We start from the raw sequence: 18,223 nt of genomic DNA, 5'->3' as shown, positions 1-18,223 counted from the left end.
TGTGATGTGAATATGCGGGCGTGCCATGTTGTTACAACCCCATTGCATCATACTTAATGGGGTGTGGCCTAGCGGTAATGAGTACAGGATATTGGGAAGTATGCCTCAGTCAGTTTGCTTTACCTGCCTGTGCTGAAGCAGGGGTATCACTAATGTCTGGACTGTTATTGGGTCATGAGGACCAGGTTTGGAAAACACTGTCCTACTGAAGCATGTGTTTCCATGCAGCAAGACAAATAGATTGCAAACTCCACTGGAACAGGGGCTGCTGAACGAATAAATAATCTCTATAAAGTGCAGTGTAAACTGTAGTCACTAAATAAATAACTGTTAAAAAATGGGTCTCTGTAGGGATGACTGTTAGCATATAAAATGAACTCATTAACTTTGGTTCTTTCTAGCGGCGACTCTTACCCTCTTCTCATAAGGGGGCTGCCCATGCTGCAGTCCTGGCTCAGAGCCTGAGGAGAAAGTCCCAGGCACTTGCATAATGGATCTGGCAGGCGCCAGGAACCGGTACAGGCACACAAACACCGGTGGAACCTGCGGTGATGCATATAGCACAAACACCAGCTTTTAGGGACAGGATCAGCTGCAGCCCCTAGAAGCAGGGTGTGGCTGACATTAAAGCATCTGTTAAGCACAGCCCGGACTGGCAGTCCCAGGGGGAGAAAACACATCCCCCTGGGACTGCCTGTCCAGTGTGTGATTGGCAGGTAGTATTTCCGCCACTGCTAGTGAAGCCAGTGCATGGACTCACTGGCTCACTGGAGATGGTTGATTTTACTGGGGGGCTGCAGTATTGCAGCCCCTAGGCAAAATCTGCCTCTGGACCTTTCCCTTATTCCCTTGCCCTCACATGTTCCATCTCCTTAGCTTATATAATTAATAACAGTATATTGTTTGTGTTCTAAAAATCTCTATGGGGTCTATTTATGAAAGCATGTCAAGCTCTATCTACTTTCCACCTTAAAGTAATGACATCTTGACATGACATTGTCAATTCTATTCATTGTTGCCTTTAGGCTGACAGTGAAGGCAAGAAAGTGCTGTATTGATAATTTGCTAACAATTGATGCAATATGCAGTGATATTGAATGCTAACTTCCATGAGGACATTGTGGTCAATAAAATATATACTCCCATATCTATTTCCAAACCTATTTTTCAGATTTATACTCAAAATGTTTCTATAGTTGCAAAAACTTTTAAATGATCAGAAAGTTGACACTTGGCAAAACAATTTGCTATCTTCAGCTGTCAGTCAGGGGATAATATACAGATGAGGCCAAACTCGCAAATACTTTTCATAGACAGGAATACAACATGAGAATTTACCAAGAATCGTGATTAGAATCACAGGTGTAATTTCGGCAAACTCGGTCCAAAATAGAAGTTTTAAATGGACTTCCTCCACATGTTTAGCAGAAACATACACAGATCAGTGTGATCCGTGTATGTTTCTGCCTGTAAATAACCAAAAATATAGCGAAGAGGGGCTATTTGTTGCAATCAGTGTATGAGAACACATCTGTAGTGTGCAGTTCTACACAATTTGTGCAGTTCTAAAAAAAAAATGGTGCAGTTGTAAACCCAAATTTTGTGCAGTTCTAAGTGCACCATGCTTACAACTACAGAGCAGGTAATATTTCCCACCAATCCGGGCTCAGCGCACACTCCTCTGACTCATGATGCCCAGCCTGTGATTGAATCAGGCCCATTGTCATTCATACCCATTGCAAACATATTGCAAATATACAGTGCAAGGCTTAAAGAGAGATTCCGTTGTCCAGAGTTCACACATCTCATGGACAGGTGTGCCAAGTTATATGACAGTGGTAACGTGTTCTTCTAAAACCAACTGACATTATTTATACAGAGATCATTGTCATCGGTGCTATTCAGGGCTTCATAACTATCATAATTTTACCAATGTGTTGAATGAAAACACCTTTCACAGCAAGGTTTTTTCGGGCTGCACCAACCCTGTGGAATGCCTTACCACGCACAATAAGACTTTCCACTAGTTTCCAAACATTCAAGCGTTCTCTAAAAACTCACTTCTTCAGACAAGCTTATCAGATTCCAGAACCGCCCACCTAACCTTTTTATAGCATCCCTATCTAACTCCCTTCTCATAGTAAACACCCATCACATCTTCTCCTTCTTCAATTTTACTTCCTTCTAACCCTAGGCCAACTTTCCAGTGTGATTGGATCATACAGCCCACCAAGAACATCTGCAATCGGGCTGGACCAATTTGCAATATATAGCACCTATCCTTGTGTATCAACACCTATTTCCCTACAGATTGTAAGCTTATGAGCAGGGCCCTCTTACCCTTATGTATGTGTCTTACGTATGTCATGTTTGTATATTTTTTACAACCCAGTAAAATGTTAATGTTGATTCAAATTGTAAAGTGCAACGGAATTTGTTGCGCTATATAAGAAACTGTTAATAAATAAATAAATAAGGTTTTTTAATGAAGTGATGTTTAGTATCAGAAATCTACACACGGATATAAGTAATTATTTAAAAATGCCTTTAATTTGGAAGTCAAGCTGCATTATAAGGGTAAAAGTAATAACTTTGATGTCTGCCTTTACAGTGGTGTCGAAGAGGTCAGTGTGTTAAATATGGTGATGAAGGACCCAAGCCTACAAATGGCCAGTGGTCTGACTGGTCAGCTTGGTCCCCATGCACCAGGACATGTGGTGGAGGTGTCTCGTACAAAGAGCATCAGTGCAATAACCCAAGGTACTTTATTTTCTCATCTTTTTCATACATTTTTCATTCATTTTGACATAAAGAGACTTATTAGTTGTGGTGTCTTGCACATCACCATGCTCAAATACAGGTGAATGGGATAGCTGGGAAAGGATTGAAAATGCTCCTAGAGTGAAGGGTCATATTGCATAATATGAAATGGTGAAAATGTAATGTCTATGTAGATAGCATGCATTTATTCCACACTACAGGAGACCGTTTAAAATGATAAAATGGCTTTTAATGTGTACAGTATAAAGCAGACACAGTAAATATAATTTTTTTTAAGGGATGTTCTCTGGAAATTAGTAAAAGTATAATGAAATTACCGCCCTACAAGATTCAGTGTAGATCTGATCTGAAGATCTGTGCAACCTTTGTCTTTTTCCTGCTACAGGAGTTCACTTTGCAAAAAAAAATATTTGCAGATCACTTTGCGTAAATGGATCAGAGATGAAGGTAGAATGACAGGGAGTTTTCTAGGATTGTATACAGTATAGCACTAAATATTACACCAAACAAACACAACAGAAAAAATTGGAGAAGCTGCACGCTGGGCCTTTTGCAAATTAGCAATATGCTTTGGACAATGGGCTAATCAAGGAGGATCAGGTAATCCCTGTGGATAGTGATCTAGATATAAAAATTATATCTGTATATATAAAATATTTGATTCACAGTCAAATTGGTCTTTTTGGCAAGAAATAATTAATAATAATTTTACTTTGTTAATAGCGAAGTGTTACTTAGTTTGGCATGTAAGATTAGCAAAATTAATAACATAATATAAGCCAGCATTACAGTGGTTCCTCCTTAAACATATTAATGTCTAAAAATTATAATATGTTCACTGTTTGATTCTTTAATTTTATAATTGTATTTTTAAAATATATATAATTTCATAATGTTTATTCCCGTAGTATAATATGTAAGCTTATTTGTTTTTCATATTCTTTGGTACAGGCCCTTGCATGGAGGAAAATTTTGTGAAGGTTCCTCACGATCATTTAAAATTTGTAATACTCAGAAGTGTTCCAAGAACAGCATTGACTTTAGAGCCCAGCAGTGTGCAGAGTATAATAGTAAACCATTTAGAGGCTGGTATTACAACTGGAAGCCCTACACTCGTGTGGATGGTATAATTCATATCTATCTATCTATCTATCTATCTATCTATCTATCTATCTATCTATCTATCTATCGTACATAGTAAAGCCCCAGCCTTTGATATTATATTCTACAACTGGCTCTTCACTATTAAGGACATGCTAATATATCGTTCTAAGGTTTATGAGGAAATCAATCAATAATATATAATCTTGAACAGGGCAGGTACTGGTCCCAATAAACTGACAGTCTGAATCTGGCATTGCATATCCAGGCCTGTCATTGTATGACCGGGAAGAGCTGGCTAAATGGAGCTCAGACATCCTTATGTATGCCATAAATTTGCAGATTAAAAGGTAAATTGTTACCCAACAGAGCAGGTAGTCAAACATAGTTTGTAAAGGTGAAGAAATACATAGTTACTAATGTGGTAATTAGTCATAGTTTATAAAGATGTAGATATTATTACTATTATCCTTTATTTATATGGCGCCACAAGGGTCCCACAGCACCTCACACAGTACATAAACAAATGAGCAAACACGAAAACAGTGACTTACAGCACAAAACAATACATAGTAAGAACATTGTTTATAAGCATTGCTGCAATAGCGATTATAACACTGAAATAAGCAGCAGGACGTCAGCAACCAAGTGTTAAGTGCCCTTGTGGGGAGTTTGGAGTAGATGACGAATGAGTGAGGGAAGGAGAAGCACATGAGGGAAGAGGACCCTGCTTGTGAGAGCTTACATTCTATAGGGAGGGAGACAGACAGGGGTGACACAGATAGGGTAGACAGTGAGGAAGAAGCATGGAGCAGCAGGTTAGGATGAGAGCTGGAAGGCTTTGAAGTAGTGAGTCCTGAGAGCCCGTTTGAAGATTTGTAGAGAGTTGGGGAGTCTGATGGAGAGAGGGAGAGAGTTCCAGAGGTAGGTAGAAGCACAGGTGAAATCTTGAAGGCAGGATTGGGAGGAAGTAATCAGTAGGCAAGAGAGGTGGCATAGTCAGCATAGTTATAAAAAAAAAAAGTGTCAAGATGACAACGGGGTACGGGATCCCGATGGTCAGGATGCCGGTAGTCAGAATACCATTAGCAGCATCCCGAGAGTCAGATTCCCAACAGATTTTTTTGTAAGTATCATAACCCTTACCCTAACCCTCCCACTTACTCCACCCCACCATCCTGCAGTCTAACACTCCCATCCCGCAGCCTAACCTAATACTGCCCTAGTGCCTAACCCTTACTCTCCCCCTTACCCTAAGTCTCCTCATGACCCTAATACTTACATTTGCACTCTGTCTGGATTTCTGACAGTAAGGATGCCACTGTCGGTATTGTAGCCGTCGACATTCTGACTGTCGGGATGCTGAATACATCCCCAGACAGCTGATTAGAAATTCAGATAGGGTAAACACAATGATCTTTTGCTCCTTCTCATCACAAATGAGCATAATTATTCCAGTTTCATGATTGGGAAGGCCTATAACTGCAGCACAGAGAAAATTGATTACCATTATATTGGCAGTTGCCTTTTGGAATGAGCAGTTTGCTTATGCAAAGCACCTTAGAATGTACTCATGTTTGTTAGTATTATAGAATAAGTATTAAAGTTACTACAGTATAATATTTTCAGGTTTTGGAATGCAATTGTCATTGGTATGTGTTTCAAATATTCAGTTATTGTCAGTTATACTACTATAAAACTAAAATACTTGCTTTACTTTTCATAACATTCCTGTAAAATTCACCTGCTTTAACCTTCAACAGCTAGATCTGTGTGTCAGAGCATTAATGAATCCTTCGTTTTGCAGAACAAGATTACTGCAAACTATACTGCATCGCAGAAGGATATGATTTCTTTTTTTCCTTATCAAACAAAGTAAAGGATGGGACACGGTGTTCTGAGCACAGTAACAATATGTGTATTGATGGGATTTGTGAGGTAAGACAGAAAAATATTGTTGCCTGTCCCTTGTATTACATGATTAGCACAGTGAGACACCTAGGTACATAGGGAACACACAGCTTACTCATATTGAGGCCTCGTGCAGAAGATTCCTTTAGCGGTCACAAACCAGGTCTGTTTTATGCAGTATGCATGGATCTGCCTGATTTAGAGATGTACACTAATGCAACTGCATTCTCTTAAGGCCTATTTCACACCTGCCGCTTTTGGCTGGCAAAAAAATAGGCAGAAGCCGGACGATTTTTTTCAGGCACTCCGTGCCTTTCACATGCAGCGGCTTTGAGCCGTTTTTAATATTTTTTTTTTTACTTTATCTACTGGGCATGCACAGCAGCAGCAGCAGTAGTACATGCCGGCCGGTGTGTGTGAAAGGAAACATTGTTTCCTATACTCCACTGGCTTGCAGCCATGCTTCTCAGTGGATATTCCCGGCTGTAACACGACGACCGTGCCATGCCCATGCCATGTGAAAGGACCCACCAGGTCAAAAAAACATCAGTTTTTTTGCCTGGCCGGCCAAAACTAACAGGTGTGAAATAGTCTCACGGATTGCAGTTGCTAAAATATGCTAATGCCTTCAAAGCACAGCAGAACATAAGGACGCCTACTGCTGCCTTATCATATACGTCCCACGGCGTGCAACAACGCAAACATCGATGCACATTGGCAGCCATGCAGTATATGTGGCAAGTCTGACCAGCTGCTGACACGCAGACCGCTTACCTCCCCCAAACGCTGACTACCTGTCACTCACTTTGTGAGTGGTTTCTCTGTATGAGCGTAATTGTAATGCAATCGCTGTGCGTGGGCCGTTCAGCTTCATGCATGCACAATGGCAAACAATCACTCGTTCTGCGTAAATATCAGCATTGCGTACATCTCTGAATCAGCCCTCTCTCCACTTTGGTATCTTATTGTATTTCCATCATACTGTAGTTCAATATCAACATTGCTTTAGATATTCTTACTTGTTAGATGGTCTTATGCTATAGTTATATAAGTAACAGTTATATAAAATATCACAAACAATACTTAGCAAAATGTTGCTGTTATGGGTTATGTTGGGTCAAGTATCAAAATATCGGTGATACACACTCATTCTCTATAATTTGAAATAATTTTACCATACATATCTCCCATTGGCCGCCAAATCTCTGTCAGCATAAAATCAGGACTGGTTGTGCAAAAATTGGGACACTTGATACTCTAAATTCCATCTTGCTACTACCTTTCCCTGTGAATGTTTTGAATCTTATCAAGCTGAGAGAGAAGAGAACTAATGTGTCTTTTTATTGGCAGACAGTCGGCTGTGACCAGATCATTGGTTCAAATGCTGTGTATGATTCATGTGGCGTATGTAATGGAGACAACTCCACCTGCAAGATCTACAGCAACAAGTATACAAAACAGTACTATTCTAATCGTAAGTCACAATATGTTTATACTATAGCCAATGCAAAACAGGGTGAGTTATGAAATGCCGAATGTCAATAACATAATGCCAACATGTTCAGAATGTCAACATATGAAATGTCAACATCACAATTTTTCATTCATTGTGAATGTTGATAGTCAGAATGTCGACATTACTATGTTAGCCTAAAATTAACATTTACCTTAATTGTAGCCTAACCATAATTTTCTATATAGTATCTAGAAAACAAAGCTTCATAAAGGACACTTCCTTAGTAGCTCATTTGAAAAACCAGAAAAAAATCATTTGCATTGATTAACTGAAAGTTAGTGGTAAGTTTTTGATATCATACATTTGTTTAAGGTTAATAAATATACAAAGAATAAAGGTATGCATAAACCAGAGAAGTATGTCAATAGCATAACATATTGTAATAGAACAGCGGTTCTCAAACTGTAGGTCGTGATCCCAAAGTGGGTCATGACCAGCACTGTAACATACTGTGCCGGCTGCGCCCCATGAGTGCAAAAGGGAGTGGTACCGGCACCTACAGTAAGTGCAGTGTGCCCGTCTGGAGCATCCACAAGGCACTCCGGATGGCACTGCACAACCAATCCTGGCTGCAGGGCATGCATGCCTACTTCTTATTCTTCCTCCCCGGGAGAAGCCCAAGGAGGAGAAGCAGGTGGGCAGCGATGGAAGTTTTCCCTCATTAAACCCCATCTCCTCGTGGGAAATTGCTGCGAATAGTGCATATTTAAATAGGGGGTGGGGCCAAATTATGTGATTCTTGTAGAATCGCATCATTAAGCTCCGCCTCCTACTCAGGCACCTCCTGTGTGTGTGAAAATTCTCCCCATTCTGCCCACTTCACAGGATGCGGGAGAAGTGCCTACTCTTCCTGATAAATCGGGAGCCTCCTGCAGGTTCTGGGAGAATAGGCAAGTATGCTGCAGGGTGCCATTCCAGGCTCCCTGCTAACCAGGAGCAAGGTTCATGAGGCGGCGACGATGCCCTGGTCACAACCATCTCAGCTTGGTGTCAGGCTAATGACTCCACAGATCTCTCGGGATAAGGCGTTTTATTATTTTGCCAAGTATGTATGTATGTAATAAAATTGTACTGTTTACGTTGTGTGTTTGTACTGTCACTATTTAACTTTTTTTTTTTTACAGTCTGGGTATGGGTGCCGGCTGCCTGCTGACATTCGTAGTTCCACAAGTGATGCCAAAAGGACCACTGACTGTAGTCCCAGTCAGTGGCGTAACTAAGGGGGGTATGGCGGGACACATGCCTGGGCACAGTCGGTCCGGCGGCGTGAGTGGGTGCCTCCAACCGACATCCATGTCAGTGGTTAGTTTGTAGTGCAGATCGCACAGGGGTCACTGCATAAGGGGCACTGTATAAGGGACTACTGGGGGCACTGCATAAGGGGCACTGCCTAATGTGCACTACAGCAGGGGGCATTGCATAAGGGGCACTATAACAGGGGGCACTGCAGAATGTGCACTACAACAAGGGGCATTGCATAAAGGGCACTACTACTAAGGGCACTACTACTGGGTGCACTGCATAAGGGGCACTACTAAAAGGGGCATTCCATGAGGGGCACTACTACTAGGGGCAATGCATAAGGGGCATTACTACTGGGGGCACTGCATAAGGGGCATTACTACTGGGGGCACTGCATAAGGGGCACTACTACTGGGGGCATTGTAAAAGGGGCTCTTCTACTGGGGGCATTAAAGTGCATAGGAAATGGAAAGGAATGTTCCCAGAGTAACAAGAAACAGTGGTGTGTCATGATGACATGCCCCATTTTTCACTGCCCACTCCCCTTGTGGTATGTAGCCACACCCACTTTTTCTTAGTGGGGGGGTGGGCTCCATTTTTCATCTTGCCCTGGGCTCCAAATACCCTAGTTAAGCCACTGATCCCACTGTAAATTACAATAGTATCAATTTATTATTTCCATTATTACCCCTGCACCCTCCGGCCAGGGGTGCAAGGAAGAGCCCCATGCTTCAGCATAGGTCTGGGGTGCTTATGATGGGGGGATCCTTTTATTCAGGGGATCCCCACCTCTGAGATGCCTGGGCTTACTAGCTTGGGGTGTTAATGCTTTGGGCAGGTGACCCGGTGAAAGGGTCCCTTGGCTGTGATATTACACACCAGATAGTTTGAGTCCTGTGCTGGTTTTAAAAATACGGGACTGCCATTCCATTCTTTCCCCATATTTTTAAATCCAGGACTGGCACACAGAGCCCAGTGCTGGTTCATAAAATACAGGGGAACCCTACACATTTTGGCCCCCGTATTTTTAGAACCAGGACTGGCGCAGGAGCCCAGGACTGGTTATGCTTTGAGAGGGGAACCCCACACAGTTTTTCTTTAATATTTTGTGGGGCTAATTACAGGCAGAAACATACATGGATCAGGTTGATCTGTGTATGTTTCTGCAGAACTTGCATCTCACTGGCAGGTGAATTTTTTCCCAAAATTTTTACACAAGTTTTGTCCATTCTCGTTAGTGTTATTAAACTCAATTTTTTGTAAATTCCTGAATCTTATCTTCACTAGGGAAAAGGCTCTCGAGCTCACTCTCCAGCTTTGTCCTGTAGCAAACTTGAATTCTCTCCTGAGTTTGATGTTAGTAAATTTCCAAGTTGTAAAAAATGGCCAAACTCTCCAGAGAATGCTAATGCGACCAAACTCAAATCTTAGTAAATATATCCCTGAGTACAGTATTCCAATAGTATTTGACTTATTTCACTATGTAATCTGGAAAAAGCAGAATGTGGTTCTTGGCATATTATATTGATGAGCTGACTGATGATTCTGTGAATCCTGTTATTTAAAGCTGAAGTTATCACATTAGTGGTCACTTCACTTTTGTTTTGTGTCTCCACAGTGCTACTTGGTCTGCCGACCAAGCATGCACATTAGCACTGCGGAGGCACAAAACAAAAAATGAAGTGACCCTTTATATGATAACTCTATTTCTTACACATCGCAGGGACGAGCTCATTTCATAGGCCATATTCCTGCATGTGTTTTTTACTACGTTCATGTGAATGTTAAGTTTATACCCCATGTGAAGGCTTTGAGGGTGACGGGGGAGAAAGTGGGTGACTTGGTAGGCAATGGGAGACAGAGGGTGACATGGGGAGACAGTGGGTAACTTGGAGAGAGAGTGCGAGGCAGAGGGTTACAGGAAGGATGCAGTGGGTGAAATTGGGAGGCAGTTGGTGAAAGGGAGTGGCAGTGGGTGGCAGGTTAAAGCAGTGGATGACATGGGGAGGCAGGGGAAGGTAGAGTGTGGCAGAGAGTGGAGGAGGGTGACGGGGAAACACAGAGGTGAGAGAAGAAGGGCAGTTGGTGACTAGGGTGAGGCAGCGGGTCTGTGCTCAGTGCTCCCCTTCTTCCCCATCTTCCACTGTGGCTGTTTCTTCCCCCTCCTCCACATCAATCACCACACATTGTGTCCTCCCTCCAGGTTGCATTACAACAGTTTCTTCACAGATTCAGAACATCCTGCTCACTGGCAGCTGACTCCTCTGAGTCTGCCCACAGCCCGCTGCTGGCGCTGACTGCCTGTTTGTCAGCTTCTGCTGCTGGATGGCAGAGGAGAGGAAGTACTGTGGTGGGTTGGGGCTGCCTGATGACTCCACGGGTCTCTCAGCTCTTCCATTTGGCCTCTATTTGGCCTCTTCCATTTGGCTGGAGAGAATGGTACATATTAATTAGTTTTGGTGGTGAGATGACCTTGGTATATTAAGGGAAAGCAGAAAGAACTTGGGAGATGTGGCAGTGAAAATATGGGGGAACATTTAGTGGTAATTTTTATATTTATACACCATAACTAAAAAAATGTTCATTTATCTTCCTGTCAATTACAGAATACTATTCACTAGTGACCATACCTGCTGGAGCTCGTAGCATACGTGTTTCTGAAATGAACATCTCTACCTCTTATATATCTGTACGTAATACACTGAAAAAATACTACCTCAATGGATATTGGACTATTGACTGGCCGGGACAATACAAGTTTGCAGGCACAGTGTTTGACTACAAAAGACCGTACAATAATCCAGAGACTTTGACTGCTGCCGGGCCTACAAATGAAACCATAGTAGTTGAAGTAAGTAATTATCACTTTAGAAATGTAAGTTAAGCTTCAGACTACTGTTCTGTATATACCAGTGCACATTTTCCTTCATATATATTAAAGTATTTGGGAGGAAATGTAGATTAATGTACTGTATAGTTGCATATAAGCTTGATGTTATTATTTTTTCCTCTCTCAGTTCTTTAAATTAATTTTCCTACCTTTTCATTTACATTTGTCATACATCGTGGTATTAGTCTTACTTACCATGTTAGATGGTGCTATCTCCCTGTGATCCATGCAACCCCTGGCTGTCTGCAACAGCCCTGAACTCTGCACCATCAGATGTAAACAAACAGTCTAGCTGCATGGGCATAGCTATATTGGTTGCTGTCATGTGATCTCTCAGTCCTATCCTTTTTCAGCAGTCATGTTCACCTGACCAGCTCAGCCTATGATCACTGAAAGCACCCTATTTAAACCTGCCTCTATTTGTCAGAACAACTTTGCTTCATTAGTAATTTCCCTGGCTCCTACAGTGTTTTGTTTAGAATGCTGTATCCTGATTCAAAGAACCCAGAATCTGCAGCACCAGCAACCATTATTCGCAGAATCCTGCTCCACAAAATCAATTCTAGTGTTCATTACGTGTTAAGCATCTGCCACATTGGTACTGTGTATTCTGCAATGTCCTGCTCTCTAGCATCCTAGATCTGCAAGTACACAGAAAAAAAAGAGATTTGCCCCGCCCTTTACAAGCACCTGTGTTATGCAATTAAGCTGATCTGAGCAACTACCATTTTTTTGGTAGATCTGCAAGTACCGCAGACTGCTTCTGCAATCCTAGTACACGCATATACTGTAGTTGGTATTATCCATTTCCCTAATGGCATGACACCAAGTCTGCCAAGCATTTTATTACATCTGCTACTTCCATATGAAGACAAACCTAATTAAGCCTTCCAGATTCTTATACTCCCCTTCTAGCTCAAACCCACCTTTTTGTCTTGTTACGGGTTCAGTAAATCCAGAAGTTCTGACAGGTTGTTCTGGCCCCAGCATCTGGCAAGAGATTAGGCGCAAGGGGTCTCTCTAAGGAAAAGCCCATGCAGATTAATTGCTCATGATTGACACCAAAAGAATGCCAGAGGTGTCTTCAAAGAAGCCTCTGTCTGTATTGTGGCTGGTCAGGTCATCTGGTAGGTACCTGTCCAAAACATCTGGGGAACTCCTACATGTAATCAGTCCAGAAGCCAGGTTAGGTGTATCCACACATTGTACAATATTTGTTACCCTAGAACATTTCTCAGGCATGAAGAGCCTACCAGCTCTCATCGATTTGGGGTCTGCAGTACACGTCACCTCTGATTTAGTCACCAACTTGGCCCTTCCACTTCAGCCATTGTCTCAACCTATTTACCGCACAGCGAATGATCGGAGCTGCATTCCAGTGGCCATTATTACTCACCAAACTTTACCCTTGAGGTTTAGTTGGGGTCCTGCACTCAGAATCTTTTACTTTTCTTGTCATTTCAAAGCCATCTAATGCTCTGGTACTAGGATTCCTGTTGCTACAGAGACATTTCTATTGAGTGGGTGGGTCCTCTCTTGGAGTGCCATTTGTAAAGAATCATGTCTCCAGCAGATACTTCCTCATCGGACTATAGCAACTTCTGAGGTAAATCTTCTACCAGTTCCCTCTAGGGAATATATTGATGTATTTAGCAAACTAGCAACGGAGACTTAACAACCACACGGGACTGGGAGTGTCCCATCGATTAGATACCAGGCAAGATACCACCTACATTAAGTAAAACCTCAAAAAGGGTTTCATCCACCCATCCAGCTGGCACAGAATTCTTTTTTGTTAAAAAGAAAGATGGGGGCCTTCATCCTTGCTTAGATTACCAGGGTTTGTACAATATCACGATACAAATAACATCCATTGCCCTTGATTTCTGAATTGTTTGACTGCGTCAAGGGAGCAGTTGTCTTCTCCAAACTGGACCTTTGGGATGCTTACAACCTGTTCCAGATTCGTTCAGGGAATTAATGCAAAACAGCATCAATACATGAGATGAGCACGACGAGTAACTGAATTTGCCCTTTGGACTCTGCAATGTTCCTGTGGTGTTCCAAAAATTTTTAATAAGATATTTTGTGACCTGTTATATGTTTATGTGGTGCTTTATCTGGATGATATCTTAATTTTCTGAGTAAGACTAGAATCCTGTCATCTTAATGTCAAAGAGGTGCTCCAACGTCTCCGGTCTAATTGAACTTGAAGAACACTGGAGAAGTATACCTTTGAGGTAGGATCCATTCCAATTCTAGGTTATATTGTCTCAGCCTCGGGTTCAACTGGCCTCTCCTGGTCACTTTAAAGGCCATGCAGTGATTCCTCAAGTTCACCAACCATTACCAGAGATAAATCCAAGGGATTTTTACTATAAAAGCTCCTATCACAGCACTTACCTGGAAAGGGTCCGATCCTTCACATTGGAGTGAGGAGGCAAAGGCAGCCTTTCTGCATCTCAAACAATCATTTATTTCAGCCCCAGTTCTGAGTCAAATGGATACCTCCCTTCCTTTGTTTCAGATGTAGATGCTTCTGCATTGGAGTCGGTGTAGTGTTATACCAGTTGCTGGAAAATGGCTTACTCCATCCATGTGGCTTCTTTTCTCACAAGTTCCTGTCTGCATAAATGAATTATACTATTGGGGACAAGGAGCTGCTTGCAATAAAATTGGCACTGGAAGGCCTCCTTGAGGACGCCAGGGGCAGAATGTAATAGGGTGCAAGCTCTTTAAAAGTGCGAGTATAGCACTATATTTGCACTATTTTAGAACTCGCCCAATGTAATAGGGTGCGAGAACATGCATACTGGCATGTTTCTCGCATTCCCGCAGCTAACAATGGCCAAACTCGCATCCAGATTTTTTCCCATGGAAAACATGCAACTGCCAATTTAAAAGAGGCCCTGATTCAGAGCCGGACGCTCTGACAGAGCGCTCGCTCTGAATCAGGGCCGGTCCTCTTACTATTTGGAGCGGCCTCCTGGCCACTCGCATAGCTGTAGGTGACCACCCACAGCTATAGCGAGCGGCCAAAATGATGGTCGCGATGGTCAAGACCATCGCGACCATCGAGCTTGCGACGAGACCCTGTGGTAGGGTATCGCTGCCGCAAGCCCTGGAGTGCTTTTGGCTCTATCAGAGCCAAAAGCACTCCCACTGACATCACTAGTGATGTCAGTGGGGCTGGCCCTAGACAGTAGGTGTTCGCATGGGAACGCCTCCGTCTGAGCAGCCACGCCCCCGGCACGCCCACCTTGGCCATCGTTATTCGGGTCTCGCGCATGCGCACGACGGAGCCGCCTCCATCGTGCGCATGCACACTTGGGCAACATCGACCCGCTTGCGAGCGCTCAGCGCTCGCGAGCGGGTCTGAATCAGGCCCAGAGTGCGAGTTTTAAACTCAAACAGAGTATAATAACCTGCTTCAGTATAGCATGATAAGCCTGAGCAAGTGCAAGTTAGACAGAAGCATGCACAGATCAGTGAGACCCATGCATGGTTCTGTGTGTAAAAGCTAGTAAAATTTTAAAATAAAATAAAAAATTACATGGGGTATCCCTCTAAAAGCACAACCAACACTGGGATTTGTGAGCCGGTCATGATTGTTATAATATAGGGGAAAAAAGATGTAGTTGTCCCCCATATTTTCAACAATAAGCACCAAGCTCAATGAACCGGTCCTGGTTGTGTAAATATGGGTGAATAAATGTGTAGGGGTCCCCTGCATTATACACAACCAGCACCAAGATCTTTCTAGCGGGGGTGTAATGCCACAGCTGTGAGACCTGCTTCACGGGGTCCCCCGGCCAAAGCATTCCTCTACCCAGACCAAGGATCCCTGGGGAGGGATAATGGGTCCCCCCACTCCAGAACACCCCAGGCCTAGGCTAATAGACCGAGGATATCCCTGGCTCCCTTGGGCACTGGATACCAAGTTGATTGTGTAAAAAATAGATAAAACAATATTGTCCTTTACAGGAGTACTAGAGGTCCCAGAAAGCCTCCACCACATGCTGGTACTTGGGGAACCACAAGTATCAGTGTGCAGGGCATTAAGGGCCCTCTGGTACCTTTAGTTCACCTGCAAAAGAAATATAAAAAAAGACAAGAGTCACACACCGAAGGTTGTAATATTTTATTACACATACACTCACTCACATGCCAGTCAAACTCGCACCCGCACACTCTCACCCTATTACATTTGCGAGTTTATCGAAAAACTTGAACCTTCAAATTGTGCGAGAAGGTGCGAGTTTGTTCCTGCACAAGAACTTGCACCCTATTACAATCCACCTCAGGTGTCCAATCTTGATTTACACAAATCACAAGAATCTCCTCCACCTAAAATCTGATCAGTGTCTCAATCCTCGGCAGGCTTGCTTGGCCTTGTTCTTCTCAAAATTTTACTTCCACATATCTTTTTACCCCTTGGTTCCTGTAACCACAAGGCCATTGATTTATCCCATTCCATGGCTAAAGAAGAAGGGTCATTAAACTCAAGATGCCATCATATCCTTAAACCTTTTTTTGCAGTCATCACCATGGACTCATCTCTGAGGGACTTTGCAAGAAGCTCTTACTATGGGCCATACTTCTCATTTTGCCGGCCATGTTGGGGTTCAGAAGAGCCGCAAATTGGTCAAAGGTCTGGTGTCCCACACTACCTCGAGATGGTAAAGGTTTTGTGGCTTCATGCACAAAATGTGCTCAACACAAGTCTCCCTGGTAACTACCTGCAGGGCAACTCTCACACCTATCAGTACCCCATGTACCATGGACTCGCATAACCATGGACTTTATTACTGTCTTGCCGTCCTCCAACAAGTCCACCATTTGGAAAACAAACATATAGTAAACCAGCGCTGTCAGAAAACCAATCCTGCTTGATAACACAGGGATGTTTGTGATGACGATCTATGCTTCTAAGGGCAGCTTCTTTGTAACAGCAGGATGTCAGAAACTTACATAATGATACTCTCATGCATTCACATCAAGGTATCTTTTTTACTTGGTAATAAAAGTAACAGCTTCACTAAAAAGGAGTGACACTTATAAGTGAATTCTCACTCGCATTTTCAGAAAGCGATATTTATACTCCCCGGCTGGATGTAGACTACCACTCATCCAAGTAAAAAAAAAAAATAGTATTTATTCACATGGAGGTAGCAACAAACATCTTTCCAAAAGGTAAGGAACAAATAGGAACCAGGTGTTTATATCCCAAATGCTGCAGTCATCGGGAGCGGGGGTGAGCATCCGCAAGTTCAGATCACCTCTCCGTGTAGGTCCTTGTTCAATAAAAAGATACACAGCTTCAACGCGTATCAAGGGACCTTTCCCTCTTTATCAAGATGTGCTGTCATCTGTCAAGTGGTGGGTTTATAAGCCTGGCTTCCTCCGGTCATGTGTTGAAATTCCACCAATCACTTGAAGAGCTGGAAACCTAAATGGCCGGTACTATGCTTACACTATAACACTATAACATGGATCTTCAACTTTGGCCCTCCAGCTGCTGTGGAACTACAGATCCCAGGAGGCCCTGCCACAGTTTTAGCATGCTGTTATATCAAAACGGTGGCAGGGCATGCTGGGATGTGTAGTTCCACAATAGCTGGAGGGCCAAAGGTTGAAGACCCCTGCACTATAACATCCTCAGATCACAATGGAATAACATTTAATATAAACATGCTACATTTATAAAAAGTCTCTCCTAGAGATTATTATCCATCCTCAATCAACAATGAATACATCTAATATAGAGATGTTACATACATAAAAATCTCTCTTAAAGATACATATAATCTAAAATAGATAAAAGTGGTCCAAATAGTGACATCATGATAATTATCTATTAAAAATAAAATATACATATAATCCAAAATGGATAAAAATGGTCTAAAATGTGACACCCTGATAAATATCCATACTAAGACCAATCCTAACATTTACAATAATACAACATATGGAAAATATGAATAAAAACTCAAAACGGCCATAAACATAAGGGAGAGAAGAAAAAAAGGAAATATTATCAGATATGATGAATCATAAAAAATTCCTGAAATTCATAAAAACCATTTCGTTTCAAACTCCACGTTCAAACCATATGGAACTAAGGTTTGTAACTCATACATGGTTCTAATTTCAAATCTTGCTAATTGGGTCTCAGTGTATTTGGTACACCAAAGTCCTTTGCAAATTTTAATACCACAAAATTTACTGAGACTTTAAATATTGCAATTATATTTCTCCTTGAAATGTAAAGATGCATTATGTGAATCATAACCCTTTTTTATATTACGTACATATTCTGAAAGGCGTTCTTTTAGCATCCTACCTGTCCTACTAATATACTTGTCGATACACTTTTTTGGTAGTATTGGATGTATACTTTGTGATCTCTTTTTACAGTGCAGCAATTTTTACACATCACGCACAATCCACATCTGTGCAAACCTTTAGACAAAATTCTCATTTTCATTTTGTCCGTCATGAGGCACTAGAAACTAACAGGTTTTTAAGTTGCCGGCCTTTCTATAGATGAAACTAGGGTTTTTGCGTATAAATCCTTTCAATAACTGGTCTCTTCCAAGGATTTTCCAATGTTTCTTAATAATATATTCAATTTGTTTATGTTGTGAGGTAAATTTCGTGATGAAACATACCCCCATATTTTCCGTTTTTGTCTTTTTCATCAGATGTTGACTCTCTAAAATGGTATTTCTAGGTGCCTCTCTAATTTTACTTTTAATATCTCTAACCTTACTGCTATCATA

General features: G+C 42.1%; 1 protein-coding gene across 1 annotated transcript in view; it reads left to right on the top strand.

Annotated features, from left to right (window-relative positions):
* Positions 1–18,223, top strand: part of ADAMTS16 (ADAM metallopeptidase with thrombospondin type 1 motif 16) — a 337,999-nt gene that overhangs the window by 192,835 nt on the left and 126,941 nt on the right. Inside the window, exons 12-16 of the mRNA XM_088442271.1 lie at positions 2,612–2,760; positions 3,733–3,905; positions 5,690–5,820; positions 7,144–7,267; positions 11,158–11,402. Of these exons, the coding sequence (XP_088298397.1) occupies positions 2,612–2,760; positions 3,733–3,905; positions 5,690–5,820; positions 7,144–7,267; positions 11,158–11,402 (822 nt within the window). The remainder of the gene's footprint in view (positions 1–2,611; positions 2,761–3,732; positions 3,906–5,689; positions 5,821–7,143; positions 7,268–11,157; positions 11,403–18,223) is intronic.

This window comes from Taudactylus pleione, unplaced genomic scaffold (assembly GCF_031769625.1).
Source record: "Taudactylus pleione unplaced genomic scaffold, aTauple2 ptg000309l, whole genome shotgun sequence".
Taxonomy (NCBI): domain Eukaryota; kingdom Metazoa; phylum Chordata; class Amphibia; order Anura; family Myobatrachidae; genus Taudactylus; species Taudactylus pleione.
This window is presented reverse-complemented; position numbering and strand designations above follow the sequence as displayed.